Source organism: Carettochelys insculpta, chromosome 20 (genome assembly GCF_033958435.1).
Source record: "Carettochelys insculpta isolate YL-2023 chromosome 20, ASM3395843v1, whole genome shotgun sequence".
NCBI classification, from domain to species: Eukaryota; Metazoa; Chordata; order Testudines; family Carettochelyidae; genus Carettochelys; species Carettochelys insculpta.
Genome location: NC_134156.1, coordinates 19,699,242 through 19,719,126, shown reverse-complemented (window position 1 = coordinate 19,719,126; position 19,885 = coordinate 19,699,242). Strand labels below are relative to the sequence as shown.

At 41.0% G+C, this 19,885-nt stretch overlaps 1 protein-coding gene across 3 annotated transcripts in view; it reads right to left on the bottom strand.

Moving 5' to 3' along the window:
• CEP112 (centrosomal protein 112) overlaps positions 1-19,885 on the bottom strand; it is a 401,457-nt gene that overhangs the window by 301,041 nt on the left and 80,531 nt on the right. For all 3 annotated transcript variants that reach the window (XM_075014699.1, XM_075014700.1, XM_075014701.1), the window contains one exon: positions 7,245-7,331. In XM_075014699.1, the coding sequence (XP_074870800.1) occupies positions 7,245-7,331 (87 nt within the window). The remainder of the gene's footprint in view (positions 1-7,244; positions 7,332-19,885) is intronic.

Genomic DNA, 19,885 nt, shown 5'->3' with positions numbered 1-19,885 from the left:
AGCTGAGGGTATGGAGACAAGCAATACATCCAGGGATGCAGCACACACACCCCAGCTGCCCGTGCAGTGACAGCAGAGGCCAGAGCCTGACAGATGGCTACCAGCCAGACACCCCATGCCCCCCAGAGCAGCCCCAGGGAGCTGGCTGAGAGCAGCTAGGACCCCAATCAGACCACAAAAAGGAGGGCCCCATCTTGGATGGAGCCAGAGCTCCAGGACCTCTTGGAGCTCTGGAAGGATGAAGAGGTCCCCTGGGACACAAAGGGGCACCAGAAGAATGCTCTGCCTTTGTACACCTCACAAATGACCTGGCTGCCTGAGGCTACCCTTCCTGGACCCCCAACCAGGCCCAGTGCGAGGTGAAGGAGTTGAGTTGTCCATGAGGGCTTGGGACAGTGCCCTCCAGTCCAGGCAGACCCCAGCAACATGCCCCTACTTCAGGGAGCTGTAGGGGCCTCTGATAGGGGATGACACTTCCCAACCACAACATTGTGGAGATGGCAGTGCCAGAGCCCCTGCTGCACCAGAGTGGGAGACAGGTCCAGCCAAAGACCAGCGCAGGCCAGCCACAGAGCCCAGCACACTACAGCTGGAGGTCCCATCAGGGGACAAGTCCTTGGAGGGCTTCCTCACCAACAAGCTGCCCTCCACCTCCTGCAGCCAGTGCACCTCCAGCTAGGCATCACCCAACCATTTTGAGGAAGCCTCTGTTAAGTGTGTGCCATGGTGCATACCCAGCCAGCACCATCCTCAAGGCCACATGCCGCTCAAGCCAGTGTGCAGGGAATACAGGCTGCTGCTAAGGGGGAAATAGGGGGCATCCCCTGGGACACGCCTGTCCCTCAGGTCGGGGTGGGTCATCTGCCAAAGGGGATGGGGAAAATGGCAACCACGGCCAGGAGGAGGTACTGAACCCCCTTCCTCACCCTCCCATGTCTTACAGCAGCACCATCCAAGGGCTAGGAGAGCTGCACCAGAAGCCTGAGGCCTGCTTGCCCCATCCAGGCTGGAGGGCCTGCCAGTCCCAGAGCCAGGCCCAGAGCAGCCCCAGCAACCACAGACTGGTGGGCCTGCACCAGAAGGTCCGGACGCCAGGGGCGCTGTGAGGCAGCAGCAGCCTATACAGCCACACCCTGGCACCAAATACCCTTGCCAAGAGGCGACTGGCCCTGGATGAGGCAGAACTGGCCTGTCAGTGGGACACATGCAGGGAGGTTGAGGGAATGCTCCACACAGTGTGTGGGGCCCTCAGTGAGATGTCCCCCAGCCTTCCGCCCATATCCCACCCCCCCCCGACCTAGATGCTCCCAACCCTACAGCTGCTTCTACCCTTCCGATGCTCTTGAGGCCGTAGCTGCCCTCTTGCCAGCGGGCCTTTCGGCTGCCACCTGAAAGGCCTTGTGGCCAAGGTGGGCGTTGGGGAGGAACCCCCACCCCGTAAACCTTCCCCCCCGCCAATGAGGCCAAGGCCATAGCTCCGCATTGCTATCTCCCTGTGCTCCTGGCCCCTTCCATGCCCCAATGGGGACCTCGCCTCACACCCAGAGCAGAAGGGGCACCCACAGGTGCTGAGGCTCATGGCCCTCCACCCTATCCCTTGAGTTGTGCCCCCTTCATCCACATCCCTGTCCCCCCTACCCAAGGTGGAAAGCCCACCCCATTTTATGACCCCCATGTAAATATTTATCCCCCACGTTACAGTTTAAACCTTTGTTTATTGTTGTACAGTTCTTTGTAAATACACTTCAACAGTTTCCAACCCATGCCCCTGATTATAATGGGGAGCATGAAGGGTGTAGGAGGGACCTGTGGGGGGTGCTTGGGTGAGGGTCAGTGCTCCCTTCCAGTGAATGCCTCCCAGATGCAGCCAACGTCACAGTTGACCTCAAGGATGTGAGGAGGCATCTAAACCTCACCTTCATGCATGTGAAGGTACACTCAATGGGGTAGTGGAGCCATGTGAGCAGGGCATTGAAGAGCTCTTGGGAAGAGGTGAGGCAGCCCATGTAAGCCAGGGCTGCAGCGGGTAGACCAGGTCGTCCACCAGGCAGAGTGGCATAGGGATGTCTCCAATGGCGCACTTCCACTGGGGGATGTAGGTGCTAGTCTCCATCCTATGGCACAGGGCGGAGTTCCAGAAGACACGCACGATATGTGGTTATGGCCAGCCCACAGAGATGTCCATGAAGTACCCTCAGTAGTCCATCACCACCTGGAAAACAATGGAATGGTATCCTTCGCAGTTCACATAGTGGCCAGCACTGTGGTCCACGGCCCTGATGAGGATGTGTGTGCTGTCGATCACCCTGAAGCACTGGGGGAACCTGAGGCTGGCGAACCCTGCTATGACTGCGTCCAGGTCCCTGATGTGTTTGACTCTCCACAACAGCACCTCGTTGATGGCTCTCATCACCTGCATGGGACAAAGAGTGAGCCCATTCGTGGGTGTGCACAGGGTGCCCCTGACTGCTACCCAGGAGTCCCCTCCCTCCCTACAGGGCCCTCGCCACCCCCTCCCCATCCCCAGCAGGGCACCCCTCTGGCAGCAGGCCTGTGTATGGGTCGGGAGTCATGGTCTCTCAGGGCTAGGCCTCCCTGCCCCCCCGTCCATGTCCTTAAACCTCTGGCCCCCAAGGATCCCCCCTTTGCCAGACAGCCCACTCCCCGCTCCCTGAGCCAGGCCAGGGCATGGAGTATGAATTACCTGAAGGATGACGGTGCCGACAGTGGACTTGCCCAACCCAAATTGCTGCCTGACAAGCAGTAGCTGTCTGGGGTAGCCAGCTTCTGGACTGTGATGGCCATGTGCTTCTCGACGGAGAGGGCTGGCCATATCCACACATCCTGCCATTGAAGGATGGGGGTGAGCCAGCTGCAGATCTCCAGGAATGTCGTCTCCTTGAGTCAGAGGTTCTGCAGCCAGCACGCATCATCCCACTTGGACATGACCCGCCCTCCCCCGCCCTTGTAGCCTGGGTCCACTCAAGCTGGATAGTCTGGGGGTGGTTTTGGAGGGACTGTGGTGGGTCGGGACCCTGGGGCCTGGAACTTCTGTACCATAAGAGGCTGAGGAGGGTGGCCAGGGGAACGCTGAACAGCAGGGTCAGGGCAACCATGTGGGCCTGCAGCTGCTGGGGGTACATGACAGTGGGATCTGAGGGTCAGGACTCCTCCCCCAGGGCTGGATGTCGGAATCATAGAATCATAGAAGAGTAGGACTGGAAGGGACCTCGAGAGGCCATCGAGTCCAGACCCCTGCCCTCATGGCAGGACCAAGCACTTTCTAGACCATCCCTGAAAGCCATCTATCTAACCTCTTCTTAAATAACTCCAGTGATGGAGATTCTACCACCTCCCTTGGCAATTCGTTCCAGTGTTTGATCACCCTGACAGTTAGGAACTTTTTCCTAATGTCCAACCTGAACATCCCCTGTTGCAATTTCAGTCCATTGCCTCTTGTTCTATCCTCAGAGGCAAGGAAGAACAAGTTCCCTCCCTCTGCCTTATGACACCCTTTTAGATACCTGAAAACTGCTATCATGTCCCCCCTCAATCTTCTCTTTTCCAAACTAAACAAGCCCAGTTCTTTCAGCCTTTCTTTATAGGTCCTGGTCTCTAGACCTTTGATCATTCTCGTCGCTCTCCTCTGGACCCTCTCCAATTTCTCCACATCCTTCCTGAATTGCGGTGCCCAGAACTGGACCACAGCAGGCCTCAGCAGCATACGCAGAGAGGGGCTTTTTGGGAGGGGCACTTTAATACAGCATGGGGCTGTCACCCGTGAAAGAGCTTTCCGGCCATGGGACCCCATCCACGATGTTTCCTGCCCCTGTCTTCCAGAAAAGCGTCCATGGCTGTGTAGACACAATCTTCTGGAAGAAGAGGCAGCTCTTTCGGAATGCGTTTAATGTGTGGACGCAATCTTCTGGAAGACGATTCTCCAGAAGACAGCTTCTGGAGGATCTTCTTCTGGAAGATTGTGTGCGAGTAGACACTACTAACCAACTGCGCAGAAGAGACCACAAAACCTGAAGTTACATCTGAGGGGATTTTCCTGACTGAAGAAACACAGTGAACTCTGACTGGTCAGGGGTTCCTATTTTAATTTAAAGCAAGGCACAAGAAATTGTCCATATAACTGGGCTCTACCCGGCTTCTACACTGGACTAAGTCTTCCTATCTGATTCCTGAACCATGTTTTCCAACCTAGCTCCTGCTATCCAAGTCCTGTTCTTGAGCCTTGCCTCCAGTCTCAACCTGGCTCTGAAACTTGGGTTGATATTCAACTTCTGTTCCAATTCTTGGCTTGATTCTCTGACTCTGGCTACAAGATTTATCTCAATTCTCTATTCTGACTCTGGATCTGACCTGGGGGTTGACTCCCCAGTTATAATGCCTGCTCCAGCCACTAGACCCAGACTCTTTGAAGAATGTGACCATAAATTTTATTGATGAATGCTCATTTAATCCCTTTGAGATCTCACCAAAGACAGAGTACAAACATAGTGAGAAACTAAGGTGCACAACACTTCAGCACTCAGTAGGTAAACTGTTTTTCTCTAATTTTAAAGTACTGTGACACATCTTACCAAAAAAGCTTGTTGTGCAACTCAAAAAACTATAAATGACTATTTCAAAAGTAAAACCAAAGGCAGTATTTTTGATTTTTGGTAATACTAAATTTTCTGTGGGGACTTTGTGTGTATACTGATGAGTCTCTCCAACTGTACTCAGTTGTCTTCTTTTTCACCACAGGAGCACATCTGCCTGTACCCTTATTAACACATTAAAAGCTCCTCTTCCCATTATCTTGCTTCTGAAACCATTTATATATGTGCTTGTAATTCCTTTACAATGTTTTGTGCCTCTTTTAAACCAAAGACAGTACAATATAATGGAGATTCACTATGGTGTTTATGTACAATGGAATCTCCAATCCATCCCTGTAGGCTAGTAGTTCTCAAACTTTTTGGCCTGCGGCACACCTCACTCAATGCAAACCTTGCCACAAACCACCAACAAATCACCCATGAGGACAAAATGCATTCGCTTATCTCTAAATACCTTCCATACTGAATTATTCATATTCAGCTACTGAAACATAAAAACATAAACACACAACTTTTATGTAAAGGGGTATATATTTTGATCTTATTGTGTATATTATGTTAATTTAAAACATTATTTTTAATAAAATAAAATAAAATTAATGTCAAAAACAAAAGGTTTCAACATTGTCTTTATTGATGGCAGGGCTGGGGAATTTTTATTTTATTTTATTTATTTTTTTTTTTTTTTTTGCAAGGGTCACTGACCCAACAGAAAAATCATTCAGGGTCACATGAAGAAGAAAAGAAAAACAAAAATAAAAACAAAAACAACCCAACCGTCATTGAGCTTGGCCACGACTGAGATACCTCACTTCCCTTATCTTCCAGCCCTGTGTGTGGGAGGGGGACGTAGCCTCAAGCTCACTGCCCATTTGCAAGGCAGTTGTGGACTACTGGTGGTCCATGGATAGCACTGTGAGAACCACCGCTGTAGGAAAAGGTAACGTTTTTGCCCATCTTCACAGCTCATAACTACTCTTTGGTGATATAAAACATAGCTCTATACTCAGATCCTACAAAAATATCACCTTTGCTGATCTTTCCTCCCTTTCCTGAAGGAATCTGGCCACCACAAAAGAACACTACTGTTGGAGGCAAGCCACAAGTATGTAGGGGTATGGAAGCCTCTTTTCATAACAGCTAAAGACATTCTTACATTTGTATTTATGAACATACAAACACCTCCATATTATAAAAATATTTATCATTGAAACTTTATAGACACAATGAAATGTATAGTCTAATTTGTACAGTAACATAAAAAGGTGTATATTTATGTAAGTTGTTACGCTCCTGGCTATATTTTTAAGACGCTATTTTAATCAATATTATAAAGTGAACATTAAAGTTACTATTCAAATTTAATGTTAAAATATTAATAGTAACTCAAAAAAACTCACATCAAGCAAAACATTGCCACCACAAAACAAAATGTTCCTCTCACCTACATTAAATTGTCCATGTGATTAAGGAATTAATACCAATACTAAACTTTTTCTAAAACATAGCCAGCATGATAAAACACTTCAAAACATGGAATAGTGACAGCAGCTTGAAAAAGACAACAACGAAGGAGATGAGAAAGCATCTCAACTATTTCTTATTCTTACAAAGCTGTTTCCTTTAGACTCTCATCTTCCTAGCCAGATACACTTACAAGCTTTGAAAACAGATGAGTCAAATATGCACCTGACCAAATATTAACTTCCTTTATGGGAATCTTTGATGTGTCATGGTGTTGTGTCAACTGACTTCCTCCAAGTCTGTGACTCAGTTTTGAAAAACAAAACAGACACTCAGTAGCACTAAACCTAAATTAGAATAAGGCTTCATGAACCTCAACCTGTGAAATACTGAGCACTTAACTCCCATTAACTTCTTGGAAATTAAGGGTGATCAGCGCCTTGGAATAAGCACTTATTAACTCAGAGGATCTGAACTTAATATGTAAAAAGCATGCTATTAACATAAACAATATTGGTAGTGAGTCAATCATTTCCAAAGTGATGCTTTGCAAAAAAGAAGAAATCCTACCTAACTCAAAGTACACATTGTTTGGGGACATTTTATTGCTGTGCAGGACCAAAAGTAAAAAAGAAAATTAGATAAACTAAGTTAAGCCCAGTTATAAGTATTCCACAGTTTGCAATTCTATTTATTAAAATAGTCTACCTTTTGCACGTAAGGGTCAAAAATAAAGAAGTAAAAGCTAGTAGTGATATACTGATATGAAAATTCATTTGGTAAACTAAAAGTAATAAAATGCAAGGAATACAAATACCATGTTAGAGTTAAAGCTGGAGTGTCAAGAAAAATAATCAGATGACTATCTTAGTTAATGATAAAATCACACGTTTAAAATTTCACTGTCAGATAAAACCAAAGAAGTTGCTGGGCTGCAAGGCAAATATTTTCTTCAAACCCCCATATGTGCCCTATCATCACACAGCACATTAAATAACTTTTCACAGAGACAGTTTCCATTTCCAAGTTCATATCAGTATTGGAGATCCCTTTCTCATACCAATTTTTGCACAGCGAAACAAAACAAATCTCATTTTAAAGCAAAACAAATATTCATCTGAAAAAGCTAAAACAATTAAATGCAGCTCGTAAAGTACAAATATTTCTTACCTTCTGAACATCAGTATCATGCTTTTGCTGTAATTTAAGCTTTTCTTCATGAAATTTAGCTTCCATTATTTTTATTTTCATCTCCAGCTTTAAAAGAAAGAGTATCACATAGCCATTAATTCACTTTTAGAATAAAAGTATATTCAGGCTTCTCAATGGCTGTTTATTTGTTATAATTATAAAACTTTTTTGGGGGGAGTGGTGGTGAAAGGGTAGCTAATAAATGAAACCAAAAAAATCAGATATAGTTATTCAAGTATTTTGATGCTACTTATTTCATATAAACGTCCACCGTTTCAATCTGCACCCACTATATAAAAATTGTGGAAGATTTCAGTTGGTGAAAGAAACAACTACTATCATCCAAAAAGCTAAAATTATATTATAATCAAAACAACGTGAGAAGAAAGTTTTAATATTAGTGATCATACTTATAAGTAATTCTAAAAGCTCTTATTTATTAGATAACTGTTTCTCCAATTTATACAAAGCATACCCTTCAACTCTCACTCATGTTTACTTTTCTGGGTTTCTATTATTTACAGATTTTATATTCTATGCCAACCTTCCTTTTTAATATATCTTTGTTTATAAAAAAACTGTTAAAACTATTGCTGCCAATTCTGCAAGCTGAATTTCAATATATTTGTTTTGCCTTTTTTGTTGTTGTTTTCCATTATAGTTTATTTAAACACTTACTTGTAACACACCAATGAAATTGTTGTTCATTATAAATAGGCTACACTGTTCACCTAAGAGTAGTGTTCCCTGTAAGCTAAGCGCTTGGGTGGACACCCAGGAGAAATTCGGGTGCCACCCAACTGATTGGCAAAGTGCCCAGAGCCACCCAGAGCCAGATACATTTGTTTATACAATGGTACATATCTGCACATGCCTTGGTGCACACAAAATTTATTGTGCACATAGATGGAACTCGGCATAAAAGAGTATAATTTAAATCTCTCATACCTTTTTATTATGGTCTTTGAGAAGCACTGTCAGAATTATGTCTCCACATATCATAGCTCTTTTCTGTCCATCAAAAAGCTTTTCTAAAATGACCAGTGATACTTTGGACCATACTATGGCTCTCCCACTTAAAACTAGTTACTTCTGCTTCTCAGGGTGCAATGTCATAGCACAATCAATCCTATACTCTAATCTTCTCTCTTCCTAACCGACCACATCAGGCAGGGGTTTGGGTGGCAACAGCTGGCCTGAGGAATGTTCTCTACCAGAATGTTCCAACCAGCACAACTTGGAGCAACATTTAGACTGTTCTAACAGATGGCAAATTGCCACCATTCTCAATACAGAATCCCAACCTCCTCTTCTCTATTCTCAGCTCCTGGACAGCTTAGCTGGACACACTGATCTGGTCTCTCGTGTTTAACTAAGGCACAATGGATAAACTATTATGTCAAAGAATATGACAGAGATCCCCAGACTAGCCCTGCAAGAGCAGAACTTGGCCAGGTGGACCCAATCAGCTAATTAAGCTTTGAACAGGTGAGATTTTGACAGGAGGCAGCTAATTAGGAACAGCTTTATCTGTACAAGAACAGGTGGTGCTTATAAAGTCAGGAATCTGGCTACAACCTGGGGCAGCAGCTGAAAAATGGCAGTCACGCTTGGGAAGAGGATTCATGGAGCTGGCACACACAGAAAAGGGAAGCAGTCCAAGGAGAAGCAGCCCACAAACTGCTGAGCCAAAGGTTTCTTGACCAGCACCTGGAGTAAAGGGAAGGCCCAGGTTCCCCTAGCAGCCACTGAGAGAGTGGCAGTGGGGCAGCGAGTGGGGACTCTGACTATGACTGTTGATGGATAAACCCATAAAGGAGAACACTGATTGACCTTGTCAAAGGGCTAAGTGACAAAAAGGATGCTACAGGTCATGAAACGTGAAACCCTTCCGAGATGACTCTGAACCTTGAACTACCAGTCCCTGGGAATGGTTATCCATTTATGCACCCAATTTATAGTTATTCTATCTAGGTTATATTTCCCTAGTCTGTTAATGAGAAGGTCACACAAAATTGTACCAAATGCCATACTAAAGTTTAGATATACCAGATCTGTCACTTTCCCCTTTTCTAAAAAGCTTATCACCTTGACAAAGAAAGCTATCAGGCTGGTTTGATGCAATTTTTTCTCAACAAATCAATGCTATTACTGATCACCGTGTTATTTTCCAGAGGTCTGGAAACTCATGTCTTAATTATTTGCTCCATTATCTTTCCTACTATAGCCCATAAGCTGAATGAACTGTTAGTTCCCTGGGATGCCCTCATTTCCCTTTTTATATATAGGCACTATATTTATATAATATATAATAGCCCTTCTGGCCTTAAACTTTATGAATATAAAGGTATGTCTTCACAGTCACAGTTGATCTTCCAGAGTTCAATTTAGCGCACCTAGTAGAGACGCGTTAAATCAAACTTCCAGGACACTGGACAAGAAAGTTCTCTTCAGTGAAGATGGCACAGAAGCCCGAATTAAGGTACACTGACTACAGCTACATGACTAATGTAGCTGGAATTTCATACTTTAGCCTGACTGTCCATTGTAAAGTAGACCTGCTCATAGTCAACTTCATCTTCACTGCACACATGTAAAGAAAAATCTGCGAGATATGCATGTGATACAGCACTGACATCACTAAGGTTGAGCTAAGCGTGAGTAAGGCAAATTGGAGCAACAGAAGGAGCATTATTCCTAAATCCCAAATAAACTCCTGTCTACTTAAAGAAGTGAATACCTCTTAAATAAAACAACAAGAAGTCCTGTGGCACCTTATAGACTAACAGATATTTTGGAGTGTAAGCTTTCGTGACCCATTATCAGCAGCTAATGTGGAGATGTGACTACAAGAGAGGAGAAACTGCTTTTGTAACTGGCCAGCCACTCTCACTCTTTGTTCAATCGTTGGTTGATGGTGTCCAATTTGCAAATGAATTGCAGCTCTGCAGTTTCTCTTTGGAGTCCATTTTTGAAGTTTTTTTGTTGCAGGATGGCTACTTTTAAATCTGTTACTGAGTGTCCAGGGAGACTGAAGTGTTCTCCTACAGGTTTTTGTTACCATTCCCAATATCTGATTTGTTTCCATTTTTTTTCCTTTACATAGGGACCGTGCAGTTTGGCCAATGTATATTGCAATGGGGCATTGCTGGCACATGATGGCATATATTATATTAGTAGATGCACAGGTGAATGAGCCCGATGGCATGGTTAATGTGCTTAGGCCCACATCCTCCCAGATAATGGGCCACATCTATAAGGTGCCACAGGACTTCTTATTGTTTTTGAAGATACAGACTAATTCAGCCTCCCCCCAGATACTCTGAAACTAAAGATGTGTTTAAATAAGTTAACTGCATCTTTTACTTACTAACATGTTAATCTCCCATCACTAAATTAAACAACTTCCTGGTGATAGCTGACTGTATTTCTGTGCCAGCTACTCTCATCTACCATCAGTTTCTATGTCTTAAATTGTGTTATACTTTGTAGGACTAATATATATTGCTAGCACAAAATATTCTACAAACAATGTCATGGTAACTCTTCCATGTGTTTCAGAAAGAAAGCAGATGAAAACAATTTAGACCTCAGCACATTCATCTTCATCAGAAAAGTAGTTGTTGGCTTATGTACGGACGTACTTGTACATGAAAGCTTACATATGGATTCGTCTCCTTATTACTAATTACGAGGTAGCTCAGAACACAAAATGCAAAATGCACTATTCCTAAGATAGGGAAAACAATTTTTGAGTAGATATTTATCTGCAGCTGAAAAGTTTGCAATGAAGTGTGAAATATAGCCATTGCCATAGTCCGACTATCATTCCTTTGCGTTTCTGTCATTGTTTGTTCTCTTTGCAGAGACTATGAAGCAATTAAACCCTAAGGCCATGTAAACATTACTGATGTCAAACATCTGTGCTGCCCCAGTTATTTAAAGTAATGGCGGGTGATACCAACAGAACAGCTTTTAAGTGCCTAGTCAGATTTTCCTTTCTTCTTATTTTCAAAAATTCATCAACAGCAAACCATTTTATCATCATACCACTGAAAAGCATTTTTAAAATGTGTAAGCTCGAAAGCTGGTCTTTGTTACCAACAGAAGTTGGTCCAATAAAAGACATTACCTCACCCTTCTTGTGTCTCCATTTTCAGAAAGGCAGTTTTCAGAAATCTTTAGTCATACAGTTCATAATCAAAACCTCTTAGTGGCCATCCTACTACTACCATAAATACCAATTTTCCTGAAGCTTCCCAAAATATTCATATGTTACAGTCCCAGCTTTTATCCTGCCACTATTTTTATATGAATTCATGGAAGTGGTACAATCTGTTTGATGTGTTTAATTATCTGATATACAAACATATCAGATGCAGATCAGTCATGTTATTTTGTACCTGGGGCTCAGAGTTACTTTGAACTCCTATTGATCATTGTTTGCTTCTCTTCACTGGACTAATCACCCTCAGGCCAGAGGTGGCATCTTGAAGGTTTAATGTATATCAGTATTTTGGGGATATTTGTAAAACTCTGTTGCCATGCCATATTTTTTCAGAGAGTGTGGGGGGATGGAGTGGGGAGGGAGGAGACTATAAAGTCTAACTTCAAAGTAAAAACAAATAAAGTAAGGCATCTTTTTTTAATCTCAAGATACAATTTTGAACTGAACCATTGTAGATTTTCTTTGCAAAGTTATTACTGGTTGGAAGTCTCTATTGTTTAGTACTGAAAGATTGTATTCACACACATTTAAAACTATGCCTTCAAACAATTTGTTTGGTTTATTAATGTAGTTATCACATTCTACGTTTCACTTCTTGTAGCCCCGCTCACCGCTAAATTGATGCTGCAGTGCTTCAAATCTCATCTTTGTTTTCGTGAAAGGGAAAGCAAAGGAACAATTACCATATATCAAGGACATTATGTAAACTAGGGCTAAAATCCTAGTTCAACTGAAGTCAACAACAAAATTCTTTTTGATTTCAACGGCAACATGATTTCATCCTAAAAAACTTCACATTTGTTTATATACTTCATGCACTACATAGGACAGTGAAGAAAGCGAACAATAATCTATTTCCTACAGGGCCTGTAATGAGGACTGTGCGGAGGTTGTAATATCCTATGGGGAAACTCCAAATAAAAAATTTCTGCAGCAATTTCTACCTTAGCTATCATGACTGTGTGTTACAAACATGTATGTTGAAACATGAACTGTGACAAAAGGCCAAACTTTCTCTGTATCAAATTATCAAGTAACATTAATACCTAAAATACTGCCTGCCCATTTTGGAACTTTCACGTTTTCAATGGTTTTTTTTAAATTTTATATTTATAAAAAAGAGTTTGTATTCCACACATTTATTTTCAAATAATGAAGACAAATTAGGATTATTATGCTCGTTTTAAGCCTCCCCAAAAAACTGGGGAAGACTAGACTGACTGGCCAAAGTTCACATAGAAACGTATTGGAAAAGGAAACGATTATAAAACCTTTATTTATATTCTTTTATTTATCAATCAGTTTATACAATCAGAGTAGAGTTTATTCATGCATGAATTTCTGTTAAATTCTTGGTACTGAACTTTTGACATAACAAAATGTAGCTATTCTTTCTGCCTCCACAGTTTTGCAATTATAAAATACATGTGAACAGAACAAAGTCCTGAATTCCAGATTAAACACATATCCTTTCTTATAACCCAGAACACATCTCTGTGTGCGAAGAAGGATAAAGAGAGATGAATTATATAAAGCAAAAGCTAAAAACATCCTTCTTTACTGGTAAGTAAAGGATTTTGTAGAGCAGTAGTGACAATCCCAAGGGATTTCAAGCAGAATGTACATGAGTGGTCTTTATGGGGGGCAGGGGAAGGGGTGGTGAAGAAAAGGAGATTATTTTGGCATGGCATAGTTTTTTTTCCTCTTTTAACAAAATGCCTCCTTTTCTGGCATGTTTATCACCCTGAATGTATTCTTTCCAATACAAATACAAGACCTGAAACATCCTGAAACCTAGAAGATGCAAGACATATTAACAGAAAAATTTCTAGCAACCCAAAGAACTGCAATGAGACTCATGTACACCAGTAACAAAATCTTAACCATGACCACAGCACAAGCTTCATCTTACAGTTCAGTGAAGCTGACTTCTCTGCAACGCCAGTATGGCTCTGAGAGTGCTTTGTACATGAGAGCTGCCTGATCTTTAGGCCTTAAGCAAAAAAAGCTGCTCTCTGCAAGAGTTTTAAGAAAGTCCACAGCCTGTGTCCCTTGCCTAAGCTATTTAGGATAAAGCTGTCTGAAGGATAACAGGAGAAAAAAATCTCTAAATTTAGAGGCTCTGCTTCACTGTTAAAATTCCTGTGAGATTAAAATTTCAGTTCTATCATCAGAGGAGTAACTGACTACAGTACAGCTTACATTGCCATACCAAACTACTCTGCAAATAATTTATCGAGACACAAGATGAAGGGCTGTTTTTTTTTTGACAAAGATGATACTCTGGTGAAAATTCAGATTTTCTTCACAGCTAAAGACTTCAGGAGAAGCCCTTGATTTTATGTAACAGGATGATCAAATCCAATCATAACACATGCTTTCCTCCTGGGCCCTCAAAGTATCTAACCACTAACCAAGTGGTGCACCTCTCAAAGGTTTGCCTCATAACGTGATGAATCTGAGTTTCTATATAAACAAGCAATCTGTGAATTTGGCATATGGATTGTAGTCATAAGCAAGACTACTTTTTATCTCTGTTTCAAGGGTCCACTGGCTCTCCATTGTTGGGTTTAAGATTTCCAAAAATTATTCTGCTAGGGAGCACATACTCCTCTTTGCCTGTGTTTCTACTTGTTTTAAATTTATAAAAAACTACCAAACACATTCTACAAAATGAAGTCATAAATTATAGTCTTCCTAATAGAACATCATGCATAATACAATCAGCTTTTCCATCTGGAATTTGCATTAATCTGGGGCATTTTTCTTGATGTTTTTCAAGTGATATCAAAAGTATCTGTACATTTAAGAAAAGCTCTACACATTTCATCTACTAACAATCCAAACTGTACTACAATGTTAGATACTTGAAGAAAAATTCAAATTAAATCACTTGACATATTTCTGTAACAGAAATAATTTTGGTAATTGTCATTTTGAAAAGTGAATATTTAGCTTGGGGCTTCACCCTATAATTCTAGCTCCACAGACAGAAGATCTTCATAAATCTAAGTGTCTATCAGTGATTCTCAACCTATTTACCATTGTGGGCCACATCACATATTATTTATATTGCCCTAAGGATGTCACATGGGCTGCAGCTCTTTGTTGATTGGGTCACAAGCAGTCCACATGTTGAGAACAACTTGTCACCTACATGGATGGTGCACCCTACAGCTCATAAAACAAAGCATGATTTTGCAGGACTGTGCCTTAACTCAGCAAAAACAAAGCTGCAATTAGACAATTTTAAGTACATTACAAAAAAAAAATCAAAATACAAAGAGCTGCTTGGCATGCAACTCCTTTTCTATAAATATATATTAATAATTTATAGGAAATTAAAATAAGAAAATCAAAATTCAAATAGGCAAATTTTGGAAGGCTGAATTTTTTTTAATACACAGATTAAAGGCCTCATATATTCACTGTTCATAAAGCAGCATGTGGGTTTTTCCATTCTTAACATTTTTGCAAAGGACATGTTTATACTACAAACAATGTGGTAGCCATTCAGATTATGAATTAACAGGACATTATTTTTAAATACCCTAAAATAAAAAAGTGTGTGCTCTAAAGCTGATGTTTTCTGTTTGCCACTTTTTTTCCCAACAAGAAATACACCTGGTATTTTTCTCAAAATCCCTAAGCATTGGTTTAAACACAAATTTTATGTCTTTTTGTACTTGTACATTAATTTAATATTTAGAGCCATTGTCACATTATAATTTGTGAAACTGTTACATGGAATTTGTTTCATGCCTTTCAAAAAAGAAAATGATATCTGAAGTTTTTGTTTTAATTTTTAATATCATCATGCTTTTCAATTTTAAGGGAAGAAAATTTGAAGTGAATGATTACTTTTGTCCCTGATCAATTTTAGCCATTCAAATTAATTTTATCCACACAAATATCTATCAAAAGGAATGATCCCATTAAAATGTATTATAATAAAAGAGCACATATGAAATATTTTAAAGAATGCTTAAATTCTGCAATGGAAGAATATGCAGTAGTTTTCAATTTAGAGTGACAACTGTCCCATCTCTTACAAATCACAAACATTCTCCACCACTTGTAGCAAAGACACTTAAGGATCAGTAAGTGCGAAAAAGCCCAAAACTTTTAACAACTGTCAAAGTTCCCAATCCTGACAGTTGATTCATGCACATTGAATCTTGTGTCCACATAGAATTTTACAAGCTTCAAAAAATGACAGAGAAAAATTAGATGACTGCAGGATCAGGATGTAAGTAAAAAGTTCCAATTACACTCAATTCTGCAAAGTGTCAAGCTCCCTCAGTTCCCAATGAAGTGAGTGGCATGTGTATGTTCTCATGTCCATGGCAGAATCAAAGCCATAGTGAGTGGTGGAGCAAACAGACAAATGATCCCACTGCCTATATCAAGTTATTTGCCAGTTCATCTGCCACCTCAAACACTAGCTGAACAACAGAAACCCAAATGATTTCCCTAAGTAGCTGAAATTTTACAAAAAATCAACTGTGATAAACCAGTTTCTATGCATGAAATATACATAAAAACGAAACCCACACATTTGCTTTTTGTTTACAAATATGATTCGCTGTTTTCCATTAATCTCTGTATTCAATTCCAGTCATTTCAGTTCTACTGAAACATAATAGTGTCACTACATGCATTTTTCGCACATATACCACATTATTTTACAATTCATCTCAGGATTGTCATTGTGTTTTAATCATACTGCATATGGCAAGTTAATGTTTTTTAAAAGCTACCTTGCAGTGCAACAGATTAATAATGCTGGAGAGATTAATTCCCAGCTGCCTGACAACCATCTGGACATTCTACTGGTTTAAACACTGGACTTAATTGCTAACTCACCTCTTTGATGTTTCTTAGTGTCTCCAGTGCACATGTGAAATAATTAAAGACATACGTCACTTATGTGGTACATAGAGCATTGTTAAAAAATCTGTTACTAGCAGTATCAATATTAGTAAATTCTAAAAATCCCAAAGTGTGTCTGCAAAAATTATTCTCAACTTCACAGTACACTGCATATAGCTCTAATATTTTATGCCATTCTTCAACTAAAATAAGTTTTTGGTTTTATTATGGTTAACACTGAATTAACAAAGTAGATAAAAATGAGATTTCATGATTCTGAAGACAATGGTACAACTTTTGTATGTAAAGTTATTTAGGAGCAGACTTCTACTTGGTCAGAAATCACATGAACAAGAGGTGCGGTTTTGTAAAGGAAAGCCATGCCTTCCCAATCTATTTGAATTGTTTGAGTGTGTCAGCAAGCATATGGACAAATATGATCCAACTGATACAGCATACTTAGACTTTCAGGAAGCTTTCAACAAGATCACACACCAAAAGACCCTTAAGCAAAGTTAATTACCATGGAATAATAGGGAAGGTCCTCTCACACATCGGTCACAGGCTAAAATATAGGAAACCAAGAGTAGGAATAAATGGACAGTTTTTATAGTGGAAAGCTCAAAAAAGACCGATAGAGTGACTTGCAGTGTTCAACATTTTCATAAATAATCTGGAAAAGGGGGTAAACAATAAGGTAGCAAAGTCTGTACATAGTACAAAATAGATCAAGGTGGTTAAGACCAATGCTGACTTCAAACAGTCATAAAAGGATCTCAAAACACCAGGTGACTGAGCAAAAATATTGTTGATGGAATTTAATGGTAACCAGTGCAAAGTAATGCATGTTGGACAAAATACAGACCAACCTACAGCAGGCTTTATGGAGGTCCATCTCAACTGCCCTCCCACTCCTTTTACTAGACTCAGCAGAACTGGAAAAGCACAATAAATGCCCAAATATGAGTTCATAATTTACTGATTCTGCATTAAAGAGATTGTAAAATGAGAACCCAGCCATCCATATATATATTTACATACTTTGATGGCTTCTACACATACTCTTGTATGTGTTTAAAATAAACTAGTCCAGTTAAACTAGTAGAAACCCTATATAGACACTTGCGTTTTGGTGTACATTATTTATTCTTAATTAAATGTAAGGCCTGCTCTACACAGTTAGGTTGATGTATGCTGCGTTCCGTATACCTAGGTGTGAAAGTCTCTTCATTTATTGTATATGGAAAGTTAATAAAAAACAAAAGAACTAAACTGGACTGGGACTTGGAAGATCTGGATTTAACAGCCAGCTCTGCCACAAACTATTCATATAATTTTGGACAAATCATTTAACCTCAGTGTTCCTCAGTTTACCATCTGTAAAACAGCAGAAATAGTATTTCCTTGATCTTACTCTTTAGCTGTACTTTAAGGTCTAAAGATCAGGAACAGTCTAAATGTACATGAATAGTACATAGGAGAACAGGGTCCTGATCTTGATAGGAATTCCCAGGTGTTACTTAAAACAAATAATTAACAGTAATGTAATAATAAATAATCTATACAGAGAAGATAAAGGGAAGAAGTAGTGCAAAAGCAATACTATATGTTTCAACTATTTATGATTTAAGCAAGCAGCAGTTATGGAATGAAGGCTATGGTTGTGAAGTTATTTGAACATGGATACAACGGGAGTTGTTGAGATTCCAGGAACTTGGGAGTTGTGTAATTTAGGCAAAGTAAGCACATCTAGAAAATTAAGCCTGTGCACTAATTTTCCACCCCAGCTACATTTCTTCCTAAACAAATGTTAACACACTCAGAAGCTAAAAATATACGCTCAAAATAAATCGTTCAGGGGCTTATGATGAAACACACAGTGCAACCCTTTTTTCTTCTCCTAAAAAAAAAAAAAAAAAAAAAAAAAAACTTTAATTTTAAGAACAAGCAAAGTTTAGGAAAAATTACTTCAGTGATGACTGTTGTCTGAATCACATTTATATTTTATTTTCAAGGGGTTTCTTTACCTTTGAATTGTAGACAGCCTTGCGAAGTTTATTTGAGCTGATACTTTCCTAACCTGCTTTCAAACACTGGCTGCATCTACACTATGAAATAATACCGATTTTAAGGCATTTAGCCTGATTTTACCAAGTGCCTGTTTTCACTGTAAATTCCATTAGCTCGATTTATGAAGCACTAAAATTGACATAATATCAGTATCATAATATCATTGTAATCTGACGGGTGTAGCGTTCAGGTCGAACCTAAAATTCTAAATGAAGGGTAACGAGAAAGTGACATGTCTTTAAATTGAATCCATTAGCCTCCAGAGATGTCCTGTATGTGCCCCACAATGCCCCACAGTCCTCCACTCTGGCCTCTTCCATCTCCGCTGCTCCCAGGCATGCAAAAATAAGGCAACAAGATCATTTCAATTCGGCACCTGGAAGCCTGTGGCTGTAGTGTTATGCTTGCATGAGGGGCTGAAAAATCTTCTTTCTTTCTTTGCTATTAGCGTGGCTGTGGGGTGTGTTGTTCTGTGTCTACCTCTGCTAGCCGCTTTTTTTTTTTCCTGCACTCCCTGATGCCAGCCACTGCCCCTCCACACCATGAGGCAGCTAGTCTGTGGGTGGGGTAATGATTGTATGATAGGACAAGAAATTTCTTTTCAGACACTTAAATTTTGTCCTGCTCCTCACATCCCCTCCATTTCCTCTCTGAGAGGCACCAGTCAATCTGGAACTTTCCCGCACCCAGCTGCATCAAGTGGCTTGACCCCGAACCAATAAAAGGATGTGCTGAAGATGCTGCCAGGCAGCTTGCACACAGTGAGGGTCCTGGAGCTGCCTGGGGGAAGTCTCCTTCAGTGGCCAAAGATATTTGGGGGCCTTGCAGCCACCCAGGAAAAGTCTCCAGCGGCTGAGATATTCAGGCACTGGCAACTATTAGGGGGAAGTCTCCCTCAGCAGCTAACATTCGGGGGCTGGCTTAAGATCATCAAGTGCCCAGACGCAGGGGCTGGGACCAGGCTTGACCTCCAATGGATCATCGTTAAAGGATTTATAGTGTATTCAGTCCAATGTGGCAAGCCGTTTCTCAGGCTCACTCTTTGTAATAACCTACCCCCGTGGTTCCCCATTACCCACAGGCACATTGAAGTGTCATCAAAAGTCGATAGGGCAGACATTCAGTGTAAAGCTCATGTGTACTTAGATGCACATTTCTAAATTATGGATTGGGTGCAAGGATGAAAATTATTACTCTGAGGATCTTCTTTGCCAGGAACTCTAAATACAGAGCTAACACTTTCCTCTGGGCCCACTGGGCAAAAGGGGTAGGTGGTGAGTCCTGGTACAGAGTTTCCTGGGCTACCAGAGGCTTTAAGAAGGGCCAGAGGCAAGCACGATAGAGCATTGATTACTGTGGATAGGGTGTCCCCTGGGGCACCAGGAGGCCTTTTTGGTCAACAGAAGAAAAATCTTTGTCACTAGAGTGACTGTCCTTTGAGACCAAATTT